The sequence below is a fragment of the Lemur catta genome, chromosome 5, assembly GCF_020740605.2.
Source record: "Lemur catta isolate mLemCat1 chromosome 5, mLemCat1.pri, whole genome shotgun sequence".
NCBI lineage: Eukaryota > Metazoa > Chordata > Mammalia > Primates > Lemuridae > Lemur > Lemur catta.
The window spans coordinates 76,842,053-76,863,154 of record NC_059132.1 but is presented as its reverse complement, the minus strand read 5'-3'; the positions used below and the strand labels follow the sequence as shown (position 1 = coordinate 76,863,154).

The following is a 21,102-nucleotide window of genomic DNA, read 5'->3' as shown; positions in this document are numbered from 1 at the left end:
GAGAATGAGTTCCCAAATAAGCCTCAGACTCCCTTGATTTGTGAATATGGCTTTGCTGCTCATGACGTTCTTGCAGAGGAAGGGCTGAGTTACTGGAATCATTCACTCTGGGCACCTGCAACATTCGAGGATTGGCAGCTGTGGCCACTCTCTGCAACCATGTACAGCTCTGCCTTTTTACTCTTGGGCTGCACAAAGCACTTGATCGAAAATGAACGATTGCTTCTCTGATTGCTGCTGGTTGCTTCCCAGCATTTAACATTCATCTGTGCCCCCTGAAGGGCTTTATCATTTGGGTCTTTAAAGCATCTCTTCTAAACTGCATTTTTTATGGCTGTTATTTTTAGCCTTTCACGTTATGCCTGGATAAGAGACCACAGCTTAAAAGAAGGAAGAACAGTGAATAAAGCCCACAGGTGAAGCAGGTGAACTGGGGATAAAAATGCATAAGAAGAGAGGCTGGAGGCCCTCAAAAAAGATTTTGAAGATAAATCACACAGCAAAAATGTGGAAGCTACATTTATAAATAAAGTAAATGGTCGAAGATAAAAGCCCAGGAAGGCAGACGAAAAAAATATGTACATTTGCAGACACAGGAAGCTGTGTTTGAAGAGAAGCTCCTGCAAATGCAGTAATGTTACTTACAGCAGATGCCCCGGCGTTGAGCTTGATGGCTAAAACACTCGGTGTGCAGTGGTCAGAATGGACATCACTGACCATGGGATTTAGGCTTGCTTGCCTGAAAGATTATGGTGTCTTAATTGAATGCATCTTGCTAGCCAAAAGCTTCTGTAATGTCATTCCTCTATTTCTCTCTCTCTCTCTGTCTCTCTTTCTCCCTCTTTTTCTTTTGCTCGGAGATACAAATATAATACTTATGAGAAATAAGGAATTGGCAGTCAGCAGAGGAAAGCTGAGAAGCACCTGAATTCGTGCTGTTTCCACCATAACCTCTCCAGGGACGGAGATTCTGATTTCTGAGGCGAGTCATTGGGTGGAAGGCCTCAGGATTCTAGAGCCCGCAACCTTGAAGTCTGTGATTTCTCAAAGCACAGGTTGCAATCTAAAAACTTCTTTAAAAGGATTAAGCACTGATTCACTACTTATAAAATAGGTCAATCTTAAATACAATGATTATTCAATTCATGGAAATATCTGCCTAATTTTCAGTTAGTTTCAGGGCCAACAGTGGTACGTTTTATCATGGATTGCTGAAAAATGATATGGAAAATGTAGGGAAAATTATTACGCACAAAAGTAGTTTATGTCAAAAAAAAAAAAGAAAAGAAAAGATGGGAGTCTATAGAAAGTGTTCATTGTGACTACAGAGATAAAGGTTTTTTTCCTAATTCACATGTGTTCAGAAAGGCTTGGAACATTCCTATGGTGTATATGCTACTATGTTGTTGATTGTACTAAAGGAAAACAAGATTGACTTATTCAATTTTGCATTTCTTTTTACATCTACACCTTTCTGGATGTAAAGAATCAGTGTGGAACCACTCAGTTCCTGGTGATTCAGGCAAACTTAATCAAAGAGCTGGGCTGCCAGACCTACATATGTTCCAGGAGAGAAATAACCGAGATATTGACGTAGCCAAAAACCTGTGACCTAAGTTTTCTTACCAAACGTCTGTGTATTGAAGGAGTTTCTCAGAGATGGTATCTGCACCCACTACATCTCCATCTGTATATACTAATCATAAACTGTGCTTGAATCCAGCAGGATCTATTTATTTCCAAAATAACTGTGTCTTGATCAAATAGGATTCATGTGTGCGTGTCATACGAAGTAGACACACTGGGCCGGATGTGGCTCTTTCCCTGACTGCCTTGATTCAATGGGATCCAGGCATTTTCCAACTAAACAGCTGTGGCTTGGGGAAAATCCAGGTGTTTTTCTCACTGAATATTTGTGGGATTGGCAGGGTCCTGGGTATTTCCTTTGCTTTCTCTTGCCTGGAATTATTATAACATATATTATGTATATATATCACAGTGAACTTTGCTTTGTCCCAGGAAACAGATCAGCTTCTTTAACTTTGCACAAAGAACAATAGCACCTAGAAAAACATGGGCCAGATCAAATGCTATTTATCTTCTTCACTAGCTACATCTTTCATGCTGTCTTATATAAATACATGAATACTCTAAAAATTCCTTTGTGTGAAGGCAAGTAGATTACCCTTCCACACTGAATAATTATCTACTCAGAAGGGGTTGCTTTATTGAATTGGGGGTGTGACACCTGTTCCGACATCCACTTGTTAAGAACCTGTTGGACTTGGCTTTGATTTCTGATTGAAGAAGTAAGTCAGCCTCCTTAGGTTTGGCAATGCATAGACCTTGTTAGAAAATAGTATGTGGTTTTGGTTTCCACATCTTATACAATATACAGGAAAATTGGAAAGAGTTCAGAGAACAGAACCAAAATGATTAAAGCATTGGGGAAATGAGGGGCTAGGATTATTTCATCTACAGAAAAGCTTTTAGGAAAAGCAAGATGGGGCGTGTGCCAAAGACAGAGTTAGGAAAGCCAACTCTTGGAGGCTATATGGTTGAGCAGGTTTGATTGGCCTTTGTAGGCCATCCTGAGCCTGGAGGGGGAGTGGTGGAAAGTTGGTCTGCCTTACCAATTATTGGAAAGAATAAGCAAGTTAGCAGGGAGAAGGGCACCTGGGGGAAATTAGGCAGGAGTTATTTTAGCTAAGGGTTCTATCTCAAACCTACTTATACTACAATATTCAAAAGTAGGGGCAACTTCAGTTTATGTAATTCTTACATTCCAGCTTCTACTGGATTTGAAAATATGATTAAATATAGTATGTATAAACCTACTTAATTATGAGCATGTTAGAGTGCCTTTCAACCAAATGTTGGTGTAAAGAAATTATTGACCAGTTTTTCTTCATCTTCCCAAAAAATCAGAGGAAGTAACTACGTGTCAATGCCCAAAACAGAGATTAATACTATATAAAATTTGATTTCATACTCTGTGAGGGGTGTGTAGGGAATCTGCAGCCTTCTGACTTCAAGATTATTCTTTTGTAAGCACCAAAGGAGGCAAGAAAAGCTTCATCTTTCTCTGCTGCACCCCTTTTAACAAAAGGATTTGTTCTGTAAAATTTGGATACAGTCAAAAGGCTGCATTTAAGGAGCCAGAAGGTCACATGTGGCCCCAAAGCTGCAGGATCCCTGCCCCTTCAATTTTAAGAATTTAAGAACACAAAATATATGTAGATATTAAATGCAAACTACAATATTAAATACTTAATTATCTCCTCTTCTATAAAGCTTTATATTAGCATTCTCTACAGAAATACAACCAATTATATCTATTATATTTATATATGATATAATATATAATTATTTATATATTTACTTAAAGTAATTGGCTCACATGATTGTGGGAACTGGCAAGTCCAGTATCAGTAGGGCAAGTTAGCAGGCTAGAAATTCAGGCAGGATTTCTATGTTAAAGTCTTGGGGCAGAATTCCTTCTTCTGCAGGAACCCTCAGTTTTTGCCCTTAAGGCCTTTGACTGATTGGATGAGGCCACCCGCATTACAGAGGGCTATCCCCTTCACTCAAAGTCTGTAGATCGTAGATGTAAATCACATTTACAAAGTACCTTCACAGCAACATCTAGACTAGTGTTTAACTGCACTACTGGGCACCATATCCCAGCCAACTGGACACATCAAATATAAACATGACAAGCTCCAAATACTCTTTGGTTCAAACCTTTTCAGAAACATGACATATGAGTCAACATGGTATGGGGACCCCCTGCTGTCAGCCACCCTCCTAACCCTCAGAGGCCCTTCCCTGTGGAGGAGAAGATGGGAAGAAACCCTCCATATTTCACATCCTCCTCATTTGCCTTTAAGCACCATTTCTAAATACAGAGTTGGCTTCTTTTTGTTGCACTCCCAAGTAGTCACTTCCTTGTGTCAGTTCTCCTGTGTCTCCTCCCCATCCCCACGAGCATGCTATCCAAGTCCTGTTTCTGCAGTTCCTCCAGGTCTGTCCAAAACTCTGTCACAGTACTGATTCACTGAGGATTTAGAAGAAGACAATCTGATTAAAGAAAATCACGAAGACAGTAAATGACCAGTGAAGACCATGGACACTGGAGCATAACTGGATTCAGATTCCAATACCACCACTTACTACCTGTGTGACTTTGATGACATCACTTGGTGATGCTCCTGAACCTCAGTTTCCTCATCTGTAATATGGGGATGATAATTATAATTCCTTCCCTAAAAGGTTGACGTGAGGTGCTTTGAACTCTGCTGTGAGCACTTAGTAATTATTTATACTTTTAAGTTAACTACTACAAAGCTGAGGATTGTCTATCATCTGGGAGAAAATGTTAGTGAAGATGTTCTTCCTGTATTATTTAAACCATATAACACCAGGTGAATGTCGCCCCTGAGACTTTTTGTCCAAAGATAGTTTTAGTTTCTGTTTATGATAGTTGGGATTTTACATCTTCCTTCTTCACACATTATGGGGGTTAAGAAGTCAGAGTTTGATACTACTGAGAATCTCAAAACAATTTACCCCTAAAAGATTTCATCACACAAATAACAGAGGGTAAGATAAATGGTACTTACTAAAAGCTTTCTATGTGCCAATCCACATATATTGTCTGACTTAAGGCTCATAATATCTCTGTAAACTAAATGTATCATTCTTAATTTAGAGAGGAGGAAACTAAGGTTTAATATCTAAATAACTTGGCCCAAATTGTAGAGCAGAATCAGGGCTGTCCAGCTTCAAAGCGAAAACTCTTGCCAGTTACACTATGATACTTTCCTCAAAAGGGTCAGTCCTTGACTTATTTCTTGCAGGCTGCTGGCTCCTGTATTTTCTAAAATTATTTTTCACATATTTGAGAAATGCTCTTAATTCTTTTATTTTACCGAAATGAATTCTTAATTCTACAATGCTGCTCAGGGCATTCAATGAAGGGTACTATGGAATGAGCAGGAGACCTTGAATTGTACACGCTTGAATTATAAAACCTAAGAATTAATGGGAAAATAGATGTTTGAAGTTCTTGATTTTTCATTGTTTCTAAACTAAATCACTGTTTATAAACAATGTATCAGTGAAAGATGCAGAAAAAGATGCTTCTTTTCCTTTATTCTTAGACTCAAGTAAACATTTAATGATACAGTTTACAAAAGCCCCATAGAATATCAAAATGAGTAAGATTGTGAAGATAGAATTCATCACAATGAGGATCTCATGGTCAATTCATTTTTAGTTAAGGCTTCAAATTTTTGCTTTAACGGACTCATCATCCATCCATCTACTCACAGGTTCAATCAACCACCCGTCCAACACATAGTTAATGAATGCTATATGCTAGGTATTGTTCTAGGTGCTAGGATAAAACAGTGCTTAAAGTGCATGAAGAGGGTTGAGATTGTGGTAATCTAATAAACAAATGAAGAAAACAAGATGACTTCAGGTGCCGTAGGTACTGTAAATGGAATATAGTGTGAGAACATAGGGTTTAAGGGGGAGAGGCTACTCGAGGTAGGGTGATGAGGGAAGAGCTCTCTCAACAGTTGGCATTTGAGTTGCGACCCAAATAAGGAAGATCCAGAATTTTTCAAAGAAGAAAACAGAAATCCAGGCATGGAAAGTTCTAACAATTCAAATTACCAAGCTCAGAAAGAAGGCAGTATGGCTGGATCCAGAGTGGTGGTACGAGGCAAGGTCAGAAAGGTGGACCTTGTAGTCTTGGAAGGAGTCTGACCGAAGGGGTCTCAATTATAATCCAAGTATAATGGAATCATATTGCAGGTTCTAAGCAGGAGATGACGAGTAGAGTCAGCTTTAAAACATCAATCCAGATGCTTGGTTGAGAATTACTTAGAAAGGGGCAAGAGTGGAGGCAGGGAAACTGGTTAGGGTGAGATTGCTCATGCTGAGGAAAAAGAAGACTCCAAAGACTTATAACAAATCTTAATGGCTAAGGAGGCTTCATTGGTGAAAGGAAGTGGAATTTACTTTTAACAATGTCTTCATTTACATGCAACATCTCTGCTACAAAATTTTGTCAGAGGCAGAGATGATGGTGTGGCTGTGGATTAGCAATTATATATAACTCTGCTGTACACTAAAAAGGTATTTTACTGTTGCTGCAAAGGGCCACTCTGCAGATCTCTTGGTCTTCCTAAAGGAGAGGAACAGTATCCAGGAAATTAATTCTTCCTTCCGGCCGAAATGCAAAATTGCAGAAACCATTTGCTAAATAGGGCGACCCAGTCTTAAGAGACCAGAGAGTCCTTCCTCAGGCATACTTTATTAGAGGCCATTTATCAATTTCTACCGATTATTGTGGATAATTGAAGGGAAGTCTGCGACTATGGCGATTTACTGGCATTTTCTTTGGACTCAGACAGAAGCTAGTTTTCAAAGTGGTATCCGTAGGGTGGCCCTGCTTGCAAACTTCCTAGCTTAGGGGTGGTGGTGGAGCGTTGGGAGGCGGTGAGGTTTCAGCCACCCGGTCTTTCTGCTCATAAATCAGCATCGTAAAACATCCTGGAAGTGTTATGATGGCGCTGAATGTATAAAAAGGGTTCACAAGCCGAATCTATTGTCGTCATTCCTGGTGGCAGAGGGGAGTGACAAGACGCTCACACGTCGCTGAGTAGTAGCGCGGCATAATAAAGCGTGGTTTGCACCATGTGTGTCACAGATTTCTCGGGTTTTCTCGAAGGTCTTTCCAAGTTCCGCCTTCTCCCCCTTTGCAGTCAGCCTGGCCCCAGCTGTGCATCGGCCTTTGACTCCCTCTGTCCTTCCGCCGGGGCCGAGACTCTCTCGCCAAATGGAGAACACAAGTTTGGCTCCCTAAAGTGATTATAACCCCCACCTTCTCTGCTCAGCCCGAGCCAAGCGTCAGGCCCGCCGGAGGGACGGTCCAGAGGATTGGGGCGTGGAGAGGCCGCGTCCCTCTCCCCGCCACCCCCGCCCATCACCACTTGGCATGCCGAGCCTGGCAGACGCCCCGCCTGCGCGTCCCCCGCCCGCCCCACGGTTCCGATCTCCCGGTCCCTTCCCATTCGATCCTGTTCGGCCGTGCTGCAGAGGTGCAGCTCGCAGGTTGGAGTTTGCCCTCGTGTGCGCCGCGTCACTCGGCGGGGAAGGGAGAGGAGGGGAGGGGAGGCGGCGGAGGCGAGGTCACCGGGGGAGTCGCGGGGTCCTCGGCGACGGGAGACACCGCGGGGAGCGACCGCCCCCGCCCCCGGAGCAGCCTACGCGGCCGCAGCGCCCCTCCCTCCCTCTTCCCTCAGCCCCGGCGCCCCGACTCGCTGCCTCCCCGCCCTTACTCCACCCCTTCTCCGGCCGATCCCCATCCTCTCCTGGTGTGCGCGCGCTTTAAATAATTTCCTGCTTTTTGGCAAAACAAATAATGCACCTGACTTTACCAGGGGGAAACAACCAGCCGAGCAGAACAAGGAACAGATGTAAAAAGAATAAAAGGAGAGAGAAAAAGAGATGAGACTCGTTTAAAGAAAACCAGGGGCTGAAGAGGTGGCTGCAGCGGCAGAGGCAGCTAGAGCTTCCTTGCTGCGTGAGCTGCAGGCAGAGGAAGCTTTCACCAGTTACAGATGTAACCTCGGGAACTCCTGGGTCTGCCGGTTTGTTTGCCAAACAAAGTCTTTTCTTCTTTGGCTCACACACTGAAGAGGCTCCTGGATTTTTCTGCGATTCCACCACAAGCTGGCAGTTACCCGGGAGCCTTCCCAAGGAGCTGGAGGAGATACGAGCCCTTCTGGGCGGAAGATGGGCGAAAGGCGTCAGCAGCGGGGGCCTCCCGTCGGGAAGAGCCTCCTGCTCCCCGGGAGGAGAGGGTCACCCCGCGGGCTGCCGGGCGGCGGCGGCAGCGCCGGAGCGCAGCGCTCCCTGCTCCGGCTCTTCGTGCACGTGTGGTTGTGGGCGGCCTCGGGCTCGTCTGCCCAGTTGTTCAACCTCAGCCTTTCCGTGGACGAGGGTCTTCCCCCGGACACGCTGGTGGGTGACATCCGCGCAGGGCTGCCAGCCGCGCAGCAGCAGGAGGGGAGCGGTTTCTTTTTGTCCGAGGACTCGGATGACTCCCCGCTGCTGGACGACTTCCACGTGCACCCGGACACCGGTATCATCCGCACCGCGCGGCTCCTGGACCGCGAGCGGCGGGACTACTACAGCTTCGTGGCCGCCACGCTGCTGGGCGCCGTAGTGCAGGTGGAGATCCGCGTCAACGACGTGAATGACCACTCGCCGCGCTTTCCCCGGGACTCCCTGCAACTCGACGTCTCTGAGCTCACCCCGCCCGGCACCGCATTCCGCCTGCCAGGTGCCCACGACCCCGACGCGGGGCTGTTCAGCACACAGGGCTACACCCTCGTGCAACCGTCCAACCTGCTCCAGGACCCCGAAGGGCCGTTCTTCCAGTTGCGCTATGGGACTCCGGGGCTACCACCGTCGCCGCGTTCGCCCGGCTCCTCATCGCCCCTAGACCCCCTAGACCTGGTGCTGCTGCGGCGCTTGGACCGAGAGGCGGCGGCGGCGCACGAGCTGCAGATCGAGGCGTGGGACGGCGGCCGCCCGCGGCGCACGGGGCGCCTGCGCGTGGAGCTGCGCGTGCTGGATGAGAACGACAACCCGCCGGTCTTCGAGCAGGGCGAGTACCGCGCAGCAGTGCGCGAGGACGCCCCGCCGGGCTCCGAGGTCTGTCGCGTGCTGGCCACCGACCGCGACCTAGGGCCCAATGGCCACGTGCGCTACAGCGTACGCGCCCGGCAAGTACCCGGGGCGAGTAGCGGTGGCGGGCCGCTGGGCGACGCGGGCTACTTCGCGGTGGAGGAGCTGAGCGGTGTGCTGAGAGTGCTGAGACCTCTGGACCGCGAGGCGCAGGCCTGGCACCAGCTTGTGGTCGAGGCCCGCGACGGAGGCGCCGAGCCCGAGGTCGCCACCGTGCGCGTGTCCGTCGCCGTGCTGGACGTGAATGACAACCCGCCCGCCGTTCATCTGCTCTTCCTCACTGAGGGGGGGGCCGCCAGTGTCTCCGAGGGCGCCCAGCCGGGCGACTACGTGGCTCGCGTCTCAGTGTCTGACGCGGACGGTGAACCGGAGAAGGAAGAGGAGGCCACCGGGCAGTTTGGTGCAGGCCTCGGAGCTGGAAGCATCTCGCTGTCTTTGGAAGGCGGCGAGGGAGCCTTCTCACTGCGGCCGGGCGGCCCCCCGGGGGTATTTTTCCTTTGCGTCGAGGGGCCCCTGGACAGGGAGAGCCGCGATCTCTATGAATTGCGTCTGGTGGCCACTGATGCAGGGTCCCCGCCGCTGAGCACAGAGGAGACGCTGCTGCTCCGGGTGGCCGATCTCAACGATCAGCCTCCTGTCTTCAGCCAGGAGCATTACCGGGCCTCAGTGTCTGAGGCCGCGGCCCCTGGCACCGCAGTCGTGTGGGTCAGCGCCACTGATGCCGACGAGGGTGGCACTGATCACGCCTCCCTCCGCTACACACTAGTCCAGCTCTCGGCTCCCTGCAACCCAGAAGCTCTGCCCACGGCAGAGTGTGGACCTTCTTTCACCATCGATCCCAAAAGCGCTGTCATCAGCACCATCCGGACTCTAGACCGAGAAGTCCAGGAGGCCGTGGAGCTGAGAGTGGTGGCCCAGGACCTTGGAGAGCCTCCGCTCTCTGCCACCTGCCTGGTGAGCATCACCGTGGATGACGTGAATGACAACGAGCCCATCTTCCAGAGGCAAGTGTACAATGCCACCCTTGCTGAGCATGCCCCAGTTGGACACTGCTTTCTGGAGGTGAGTGCGTCAGGCCTGTGGGCCAACCAGAAGGCCTGCAAAGGGATGGAGAGGGTTGGGAGTGGGCCTGGGAAATTGTGATGTGGATGAGTATATTCTGGCTGCAAAACCAAGAGACAGGGGCTGTGGTTCCCTCTCCACAGTGACATAGATGAATGTGTGCCCTCTGATCACCTAACCTTCCTCCAGAGTCTTGGCTGCATGATCTCTAAGTTCCTTTCTACTTCATATCACATTTAGATCTTGATTTTTCTCGTGGAAGCTGGGTTTCCTGCATCCTGGATGTGTGCGCCTAAATCGGTTTGGGGGGAGCCATTCACTCTAAATCAGACCACATGCAGTTGGCAATGACTCATATTTTTGAGTAACTTTATGTGGCATCCTAGGGAATAAGGTAGCCCTTAATGAGTTTTTCAAATGACCAAGTGTATGTCTCTAAACACTGAAACTGTTTTGAGAAACCATTTCCATTTACCTTTTCCTACCTTTGGAAGCTTGCAAAGGTTGGGTGAAGACTCAAGTCATCATTATTAGCATCAGTTGTGGGCTGAGCTTCGCCATGATGCCTTCAGGACTCTGAGGAGCAGTGGGGTCCAATCATCCTTTATAAAATGAGGCATGGGGCACTGGACCCTCCTTTTTGACTTGGGTGTGTTGGCTTTTAGAGTCCTTCTGATCTCTCCTTCACTGTCAGAATGGCTGGTTTTGCCCACTTCTAGCCACTCTTTTTTTGCTTCTGGTTTCCTATTTATCTCATGTGAGATAATCATATTTCCAAGATTGATTGATTTACTCCAGAATAACTTGAGTAAATAGAGCCTGAGGAGCTAAGTGGTGAGTGAAGCTTTATTTACCTCTCAACCTGGGTTGGTTTAAGGCCTCTACTGCTTGCTCCCTGGTCCTCAGCTAGGGGGTTGAGGCTTTAGCCAGCAAAGTTATGTCTCAAATAATAACCTTTAGATAAGTGAGGCGTGACTATATTGTTTCATGACTGCTTCTTTCATCTTAATCCTTTGGGTATGTGGGTAATAACAATCCCTGTTCCCGTCTGTAGCATGATTGGCAGATCTGCGTTGCTAAGTTATTAAAAGGTGGCTTGAAAATTAATTAATGATTGCTGCTGAAACAGACAAATCCAAAAATATCAGTGACTAAAATTATCATAGTATATTTCTCTCTCAAGCAGAGTCTAATATGTGATGCAGGTTGGCTGGTTCTCCTCCAGGGAAGAGAGAGCCAGGGCTGGGAGTGACTCAGATTACTTCCACCAATGTCACATTGGCCAGAACACAGCAATATGGCCTCAGATGTGTTGCAGAGGAGGCTGAGAAATGTAGAGGAGACTGGGGGTGCCAGTGTCCACTGATACTTTCTGCCAGGGATTTCTAAAAATGAAGTCATAATAGTTGAGAGATTGGACTAGATGATTTCCAAGATTTCTTCCATCTGGAAGACCCTACGGATCTTGGTAGAAATAGTACAACTAGGCTCCATTTGACAGAAAATAAGCAGGGTGGATTAATTGTGAGTCTTTTGAGTAGAACTTGTATTTAGGATTATTTCTAATATTGTGAGATGATTCTGCTATGAGGTGTGAGTTTATCCCATTATTACGACTCCGTATGTGGTAGATCCATTATGGGGAGCTGAACTTGGCTCAAGTATAGGACTGTACCTCCAACAATTGCAACAAAACCTCCCTACGTTGCCAAGTATTGCTCCAGACAGTATTAAATTGTGCTGATTAGAATTTTTGGAAATTCCAGCAATCTAGTCCCTCAAGATTTGCAGAAACCCTCTTACTCACTAGGCTCTCTGTGGCCTGTCCCCAGAATCTACGTGTACTTTCTGTGTTCTATAAGCCCCCCCAGCTGATTCTGTCTCCTGACTTCCAGGTGAGCTTCACAGAAGCATCGTCATCTTTCTCTCTGCTCCCAATCTTTCTTTAGACCACCTTGCAGAAATTAACCTCCCCATCTAACTTTTGCATTGCAGGACCTCTTTTTTATTCCAGGGATTTGTTTAATTGCATCCTATAAATTCTTTATAACGTTAACCTTCTTTCTCTTGCTTTCTACCAGTTTTCCCCCTTTAGACCTCATATCTGCTCAAGTTTCCTTTGTCAAAATCAGACAAAACCAAATGAGAAACAACTGGAAAAATATTCTTTCCTAGATTCCCTGTAAGAGAATACCATCTCATCTGATTAAAAAAAACCCAACAAACCCTTGAACTTCAAGGTGTCTTGGTGGCTTCTCCACTCTGTATCAACAATGTCTGTCATCCTTTGGCTCTTATAACTCCTGCTGCCACCACAGTGCTGGCCACTGTCCCTAGTGCTGCCTGAACTGAGATAGGTAACCTCTAGCTCCAAAAGGTTTCTACAACTTTGTAGGCACTTGCCTGGATTTCTTCATAACTTGCTCCTCACCTGCCGCCAGGTGGAGAGCCTCTTCTCAACCCATCTTTCAGGAGCTTTTCAATCTGTTGATATTTTTATAGTTAAGGCAGAGAGGGAATTCCACTCTGCAGATACTCAGGAGCTTTCCTCCAGTTCTAGTGTTTGGCCCAAAAGATTTCATTTTTCCTCAGATTGCTGTCGAAAAGATTAACTTCAACCTCTAGATGAGACCTCCATCCTCCACCCCACAGTAAGTCCAATGATGTGAGCTGCACTTATAGTACTGGACAGTATAACTCCAGCATTCATATCTGAATTACATGTAATAACAAGATTATTCTTTCATACTCCCTCAAATGCAAGTACTGTATTCATTCATTAATTCATTTATTGAATCAAACAACAAATTTCACTGGATAAACAATATTCAACAAACCAATATTTATTGAGTATCTATTACATGCCAGGAACTGTTCTTGGTGCTGGGGACAGCAGTGAGGAAAACGGGCAAGGTCCCTGTGCCAGCAGGGCTTGCAGTCTTGTTTTCCATATCCTTCCCTTTGCTGTCAGTCCTCATGAATGAATGACAGGTGCCCGGCTTCTGCTTGCTAATCACTCTTTGTCCAGCTGTTCTGATCTTCTCCCATCACACTACTAAATTCTGCCTCTCTAAAGGCATCTATCTGTGTCTTTTATTTCAAATCCAATGAGCTTTTCTTAGCCATAACCTCCCTCATGCTCCCTGAAGCATTTGGACTGTTGCCCACTTCCTCTTTCTTGAATGCATCAATTTCACTGCCTTTTGTCTCCTTATATTCTCTTTCTGTCTCTCTCTTGCTCATTCCTCCTTTTCCTTTTGTGCCACCCCACACTCAGTGTGGTGGAGGCATTTCCAAAGGTTCAGTGTTCCTCTCACTTCTCTCTTTTCTATACTTTCTTCTTATACATTACCAGAAGTTTAATTTTTAAAAAATCTGCAGAATCAACCACCCTTATAAGCTCCAGATGAGCCTTTTCTCTATCTTGTACATATCTCTACCTGGATGTGTTTTTGGCCCCTCAAATCTAACATTTCCCAAATTGACCTCATTTCCCTTCTAATATTTTTCTTTCTTTCTTTTCTTTTCTTTTTTAACCATCATTTGGCTCCTTTTTGAAGCTTTCCTGTTTTGTTAATGTGTCCTTTCTATAGATAATGTTTATGCATTTGGTGTGTGTGTGTATGTGTTTGCTGTTTGCTGGGGTGGTTATGTTTTGTATTGTTGAAAATTACAAGAATAAAGAGGAAGGTCATGTCCCATGTCAATAAGTTGGGTAAAAAGTGGGTCTTGAGTTTCCAAAGTGGGACTGTGGGAGAGAGCAAATGTGTTTATTCACATTTGTGGTCTGGCTCCGAGGAAGCTATCTAGGAGGGGTGCCTGGGCAGTGGCCATTAGAGACAATATCTACCATCTGGGAAGACGCCAAGAGACAGGAAGGCCTGATTCGTACTATGTTCCATATGCTGAAAGGGTCCTACCTGCAGCTCCCACGCCCTGGGCCACGAACTGGTACTGTTCTGTGGCCTGTTAGCAGCCTCACAGCAGGAAGTGAGCAGCTGGTGAGGCAGTGAAGCTTCATCTGTATTTACAGCCGCTCCCCATTGCCCATTGCTTGCGTCACTGCCTGAGCTCCACCACACCCCATCCCCGTCCGTGGAAAAATTGTCTTCCATGAAACTGGTCCCTGGTGCCAAAAAGGTTGGAGACCGATGGTCTAAACTATAGCTTGTTTATGATTTATGGTATTTCTTGGGATTAATCCCTTTTTACTAATCTCCCAGACTTTGGTAAAGTATTCCTAAATGTGTTAGCTTGTCTTAGCTGTACCATGGGTATAAAAATGGAGAACCCAAAGCAGGGGTGGCATGATTTAAGGGAAGGGTTATTAATCAGCTTTAGTCAAAGTGTCCAAGACAAGTGGCCTCTCTCCTGAGGTCTGAGTGCCGATTGTGGCAAGAATCAGCAATGGACTGAAGTAAGGTTGTTTAGGACAGTGTGGGGCTCTTTCTCCCAAGTGGCTTTCCTAGTGCCTGCTTTAGAAGTAAGAAACTTTATTAAGAAAGAAGGAGTTTCCTAAAATCTTAGTGCCATCTTTGATTTTCACCAGATGTGACCCAGCAGTCAGCAAGGCCTTCAGTATTTCTTACATTGTCCCTCCTTTTTGTATCATCAGCCTGGTTTTGTACATATCACTTCTTGCCTACTATTGCCTGCTCTTCAAACTGGAAAGCCAGTAGGTATTTCTCAATGGCCCCCTCTTCCCACTCCTAACAGTGCATTCTGGTTCTGTCCAGCTCTTTTCTTCATGTTCTTTGTGGTCCTATAGTTGTTTACCTGTATTAGTAAAAACAATGGATTGTGAGTACCATTGAGGGATTGTAATTTACTGGTACTTGAGTTCCCTGTAATTTCTGGTGTCCTTAATCTCATATACTAGGAGATCAATATCTTTATTGAATTGTGCTGAAGAGCTATTTAGCAAAAAATAAAAAAGAAAGTCTTGTAGTAAGTATTACAATTAGTCAACTTTTTATTTTCAACTTTTTGCATTTTATTTGCATGTGTATTTATTTTATTGTAAAGTTTATTTCCTCAGTATATTTTATTATTGGTCCTTTGGAATTTTATAGTCTGTCTTGCATTGCTTGTCCTGTATTTTTTGTCTTCCTCACCTTAATGCTAAAATAATCATATTGTTTACATTATGTATTACTTACATAGTGTGCACCAGCTTTGATGGGCATATAATTGCATTACCTACATATGTTTGTCTTAGTTTGGCTTCTTTAAGTAGACCCAACCTACCTGCACTCGTGCACTGGAAACACAAAATTTCCACAGCAGTCATTTGCTCCTGTCCCTGGGATATGCCTAGATCACCTGCCAACTCTCATCTTCCCTGGTTGTCTTGCTCCTATGTGGCTTAGTACCTTAGTTCTAAAGCCAGGAATGCCCCTGGCTTTGTTTGTTGGTCTGTTCTAGGCACTCTAAAATGGACTGTAGAATTGTCTCTTGGACTTCATTTTGATATCCCTCCTGTCCCTGCCCCCAACCAGCTACTACCCAAGATGAATCAGCTGACTTTACTTCCTTTTCCTGCTTGAGAAATGTGATCAGATAATATTTGGATATTTAATAATAGAAAGGGTATAACCTAGAATCTGTGGGATTTATCTCTAGTTGCAATCAATATATAATTTGCCAGTGCTTTGTCTAGTTCTTGGTTCTAGAACTAAAGATGTATGACATTACATGGTAAAATGTTCACTGCTATGTGCAGTGATGAAAAAATAGAGACCATGGGGGTAGAGTGCCTGGATTTGAATCTCAACTTTGAATCTTACCAGCTGTGTGATCTTGAGCACTGGGCCTCAGTTTCCCCATCTCTAAAATATGGATAACAATAGTGTCAACTGGATAGAGTTGTGTGGATAGTGAATTAATACACGTATGTGTAGAACAATGCTTGACTTCTAGTAAGTGCTCAGTGTATATTATATATTATTAAATAATAGTAAATCAGAATTCTAGGCATGATGAAGAAACTATTTTGCCTGATAAATGGCATTAAAAATGACAGTTCAAATAAATATTCTCCTGCACTGAAAGAGGGAAGAAAGAGCAGAAATGAGTATAAATTGTGCATTAGGTTTTTAGTTATATAAGCTTCTGGCAATAAAGTGGAAATCTGTCTTACTGACTTTGAAAGCATCTTCCTCTGGACATAATAGAATCCCATCTGTCTTAAGGAAAGTTCAGATGACCTGTCAGTAGCAATTCCTTGGCAGAACAACAACCACCACAAGGTGCTGTGTAGAGAGCCTAGACAATGTGATAAAAGTTGTGACAAAGGCCTTGGTATGGGGGGTGGGGTCATAAGTCCTCAGGGGTTCACCTCGGGGTCACAACCCACCAAAGTTAGACTAAGCACCAGCACATGAACCCCTCTCAGGTTTGCAGGTGCTGATCTTTAGAGTGTCTTGGTGTCTTCTATTCTCTTTCTCAGTTACTGCTCTTTGGAAACTTTTATTGGTTGTTCTGAGAGCTTCTTGTTCCCATTCAAAGGTGGAGGTATAACAAAGAAAAGAAAGAGATGCTTTCAGTTTCCCTTTAGTTAAAGAGGAACAGTATCATTAGTAGTACCCTTCAACAAACATTTATTAACCCACACTACTTTGAGCTTGAAGCTAATTATAGAATAAAGTCACTGAATGCTTTTGAATGATTTCATTTATTGTAGGAAATTTCCTAACAGATAAAAAGGACATCAATTGAAACTTATTTATAAACCTCCCTTAAGAAAGCTGAACAACACAAATTACTCCTTAAAGAGGAAACTTACTGTTAAAATAATTGCTAAAATATTATTATAATTAGAATATTAATGTAAAACCTGTTTCAGTTGCATTTTTATGTGTTGTGTGTACATTTGATATGCTGACATCTCTCATGCAATCAAGTAAATTCACTTATGCTCATTTGATGGATATTAAAAACTATGTTTTCTATTGTAAATGACTGTAGTAATTTTTAATTGTTGAATGTTTGCTTTGATGACGTTGTTGGTTTATTTCATAATAAATTCTCAGACAAGAAAATACCATTCACTTGATGCTTTTGGGGACTGTATTGTGGCAGAAGCCAGGGAAGACCTGTAGTAGAGCTTTGTTTTCACAAGGGTAGCAAAGAGGAAAGAACAAAATAGAATTTGAGGCAATTTCTGGTCAGTTTGATTACTGATGACAGTTAACCCAAAAATTCTATTCAGTACAAGGGACTGTCCTCCACCTTTACAAGTTCTTTTGTTCATGTTATTCTCCTGAAATTTCTTTTGTGCTTCACTTAATTAACTGTGTAGCATTAGCCATTGTTATGGATATGTTTTCAAGAGATTAAATATTATTTTTAGCCTTACTATCAATGGACTTAAATACTATTTGATTTTAAAGAGTTGTTTAGTTAGACACTTCTCATGTTTTTTATTCCTCTTGATTTCTACACTTAGAAACATAGAGGAAGTTATTGTTTATTTAGAGACTGACTTATCTAGTGCCTAAGAATGTCCATTATACAAGAACCAAGTTATGCAGTAAAGAGCAAGCTAAGCTTATGCACTGTTTACTCTCCTTTGAAATACAGATTATTTTAAGTATGAACTGTTAAAAATAATACAAAAGCCATTCTGTTACATTATGCATAAACAAGAACACAGTATTGCAGTCCTGGCAGATATATTTCCTGGACTCATCTCACAAGAATTTTTATATGGCATTTTTCTTGTGTAGAATCTAATCATGGTTGTGTCTATTCCACTTCCAGTGCCTCTATCAGTGACCAGCACAAAGAAGAGAGGTGACAGGAAGGGTAATTTATAAGTTAATGTTTGGCAGTACTTGAGGTAGTTTGCTCGCTTGCTTGCATTAAACATACAGATTCTATGTATATTGCAGCATACTCTTAACACCACAAAATGAATTTGAGTTGACACTGAGTCTTAAATCTTAATGCATTTTAAAAGAAAGATAATTTCTTTTGTTAATATGTGAAGTACAGTTACTACTTTTGTTTGTAACTTGCGTAGGTAACTTTTCTTTTTTTTAATGAGAAAGCTTATTTCATGTACAAATATTTGATCGTTCTAGGGGCTGAGTTTTCTTTACTTTTAAATATTTTTTTCTGCCTCATTCTTCCTTTTCTTTGTTTCTGAGATTCCGAATACATATATGTTAGACCTTTTGATCTGAGCCCTTGAAGCTCTGTTTATTTTTCTTTTCAATAATTTCTCTTTCCATTCTTCAGATAAGATGGTTTGTATGGCCTTATGGTCAAGTTCACTGTCAGGTTCCTCATCACCATTCTGCTGTTAAGTTCACCCAACAATTTTTTTATTTCAGTTATTGTATTTTTTACTTATAGAATTTCCATTTTGTTCTGTTTTATGGTTTCCGTTTCTTTGCTGATATTCCCTTTCTTGTCTTCCTTTATCTCACATAGCTATAATAGCTACTTTAAAGTCTTTATCTGCAAATTCCAAAATCTGGGTCATTCTCTCTCCCTCTCTCTCTCTCTCTCTCTCTCTCCCTCTCTTTTGTCATGTAAATGTATCACATTTTTATGCTTACTCATACATTGAATAATTTTGCACTGTATTCTGGACACTGTGTACATTATGCTGTGGAGACTCTGGGTTCTGTTATATTCTCCCAAATAATGTTGATATTTTTGTTTTAGCAGGCAATTAACTTGATTAGACTCAAAGTGCAAATTATTTATCTCAGGCACTGGTGCAAATCTCATTCCCATTTTTTTTTTTTTCTCAACTGGACTGTTTTCAATCCATTCCATGAATGTGGAGTTCAGGGGTCAGTCAGAGATTTGTGCAGGTTTATATATAAAATTTCAGGCTTACTTGGGGCTTTTCCCTATCTGAGGCTTCCTTCTCACTTTCTAATAGGTGTGGTTGCCCTGAGCTCTATCTTAAGGTTCTCCAGTCCAGAAAAACTGTGTTTCTATTGTAGCTTTAGCCACCCTGCATGGTTCCTTGACTAATACCTTACCTTCACACTAACAGCTTAAAAATAAAGTAAAATAAACTTCAAAATATGGGAAATCCATTCCATGTCAGTCCATTCTTCCAATTTTTGACCCTTTGTATTAAATTTGACTGCTTTTATTCAGCCCTCAGAGGCTTTGGGTATTTTTTTTTTTTTCTGTTTTATTCAAAGTTTATAGTTGTTACATGCAGAAGAGGAGTAAGCTCTGGTACATGTGTACTTGACCATACCAGAAGCAGAACTCCTGCTTTTTTTTTTCCTTACATTTCAATTTCTGTTCATTTCAATGAGATACAGATGATTAAGACTTAATAATAAGAGCCCTTTGGAAATAAAGCCTGTAGAATTTTATTCTAGTTATGTTACATTGTTCTTGAATGGCAGTTATTGTGTACAGCTGCAAAGATTTACTGGGTCAGTATTTATTGGATTAACTAGTGTTACTAGTAGTAAATATTAACATTTTAAAACCATTTAAGTATATTTTGGTTTTGCCCAGGCTCAATAAATAATTTTATGTATTTATAATTCTAGAATTTTAGATGAACAACTAATAATCCTTCATGAGCAAGTAGAAGTAGAAATCAACTCCATGAATTTCTTACCATATTTGGGTTTGGCTGAGACATGTGTGAGAAGTCATTTGCTGTGACCCGTCTGAGGAAAATCAGTCCTTAACAAGCCCTGTCCAAATGCAAAGAACCACCTAAGATTGTTCAGAATCATTAAGACTAATTTTGTATGCCAGAGAAACTTTTGTCTAAGTGAAAGTTAGGTGTAATTTTGCTATTTCTCTTTTTGCAAGTCAATGCTCTGGGGCTCAAATATCTGACAATTATCTGTTACTAAGTACATTGTTCTCTTATCACCTGTTAGATAGAACCAGACATTTCCTTTGATAATTACTATTTTCAAAATCGTCTATAACACAGATCTGAATATATTACCCATGCTTACAGCCTTCCATGGCTTTGCACTGCTTGTCAGATCAAGTTCAAAATCTTTGCCTAATTCATTCTGCCTGCCTCTTTAACCTTGTTCCAAGGAACTCTTTCCTACCTCTCCGTATTTCATGAAGGCACCGTGTTCATTCTCACCTCAGGCCTTGGCTCTGCATTATGGTATGAATGTTTGTGTGCCCCCAAGTTTATATATTGAAGCTCTAACCCCCAAAGTGATAGCATAGGAGGTGGGGCCTTTGGGAGGTAATTTAGGTTTAGAGGACTGGGCCGCTATGTTTAGAGGATTGGGTAATTTATGTTATGAGGATTGGGCCTACATAATGGGATTAGTGTCCTTATAAGAAGAAAGAGAGAGAGGAGTTGTGTCTCTTTCCACCACGTGAGCACACAGCAAGAAGTCACCTGTCTACAAACCAGGAAGAGGGCCCTCACCAGAACCTGACTCTGCTGGCACCTTGATCTGGGACTTCCAGCCTATAGCACTGTGAGAGATAAATTTCTGTATTTAAGCCACCCAGTTTATGGCATTTTGTTATGGCAGCCTGAGCTAAGACACTCTTGTTCTTCCCTTTGTGTGGAATGTGCTGTCCTTGTCCTCTCTGGCATGAGTCTCCCCTTCCCCCAGGTAACTTACTTGTTCCTTAAAAATACCACATCCTTGGGAAGCCTTCCTTAATCATCTAAGTTCCCCACTTGCTCACTGTTAGTTAAGTCCCCATCTTATAAACACCCAAAGAGTATATGCCTTATACAGTAAACCTCTTTTCTAGCACTTCTCACACAGGTAACCTCTTAGTATCTGCTTCCCTGTCCATTATAAACTTCACAAGATGATGGCAGAGGCCTTCCTGTCTTGCTTACTGCTAAGTGCTTTAATGCCCAGCACATAGTAACAGCAAAATTTGTTCAATGAAGAAATGACCTATGTGATATCCCCATAAAAAAATGTTGACTGCTTCAAGAATTGGGCATATCCTACAGGGTAACAGTGAGGCCTGTCTGTAATCTTTCATATTCTTATGGCTTTTTGAAAAGCAAGGCTGTCATTGAAATGTATACCATAAACATTACAAAACAGAAAGACAGTTATTATCCTTTTTATATTGTAATTTAGTGTCAGATAGATCTTTTCATTCCATGTAAAAAACATGATCTTTGTGAGTGCCTCTTTTTACTGTCAGAATATGAAGCTATGAATTTTGCATATTAGCAGAAATATTACTAGAGTGTTTTTGTTTCTTAAGAAAATGTCTCAAGTTAACTATCTGCTGTTTAGTCCTTTAACCTATCTTTCAAAGGCATATATATCTTTTATT

General features: G+C 43.0%; 1 protein-coding gene across 1 annotated transcript in view; it reads left to right on the top strand.

The window, feature by feature from the left end:
- DCHS2 (dachsous cadherin-related 2) overlaps positions 1-21,102 on the top strand; it is a 193,307-nt gene that overhangs the window by 2,974 nt on the left and 169,231 nt on the right. Inside the window, exons 2-3 of the mRNA XM_045552629.1 lie at positions 6,909-7,490; positions 7,713-9,828. Of these exons, the coding sequence (XP_045408585.1) occupies positions 6,909-7,490; positions 7,713-9,828 (2,698 nt within the window). The remainder of the gene's footprint in view (positions 1-6,908; positions 7,491-7,712; positions 9,829-21,102) is intronic.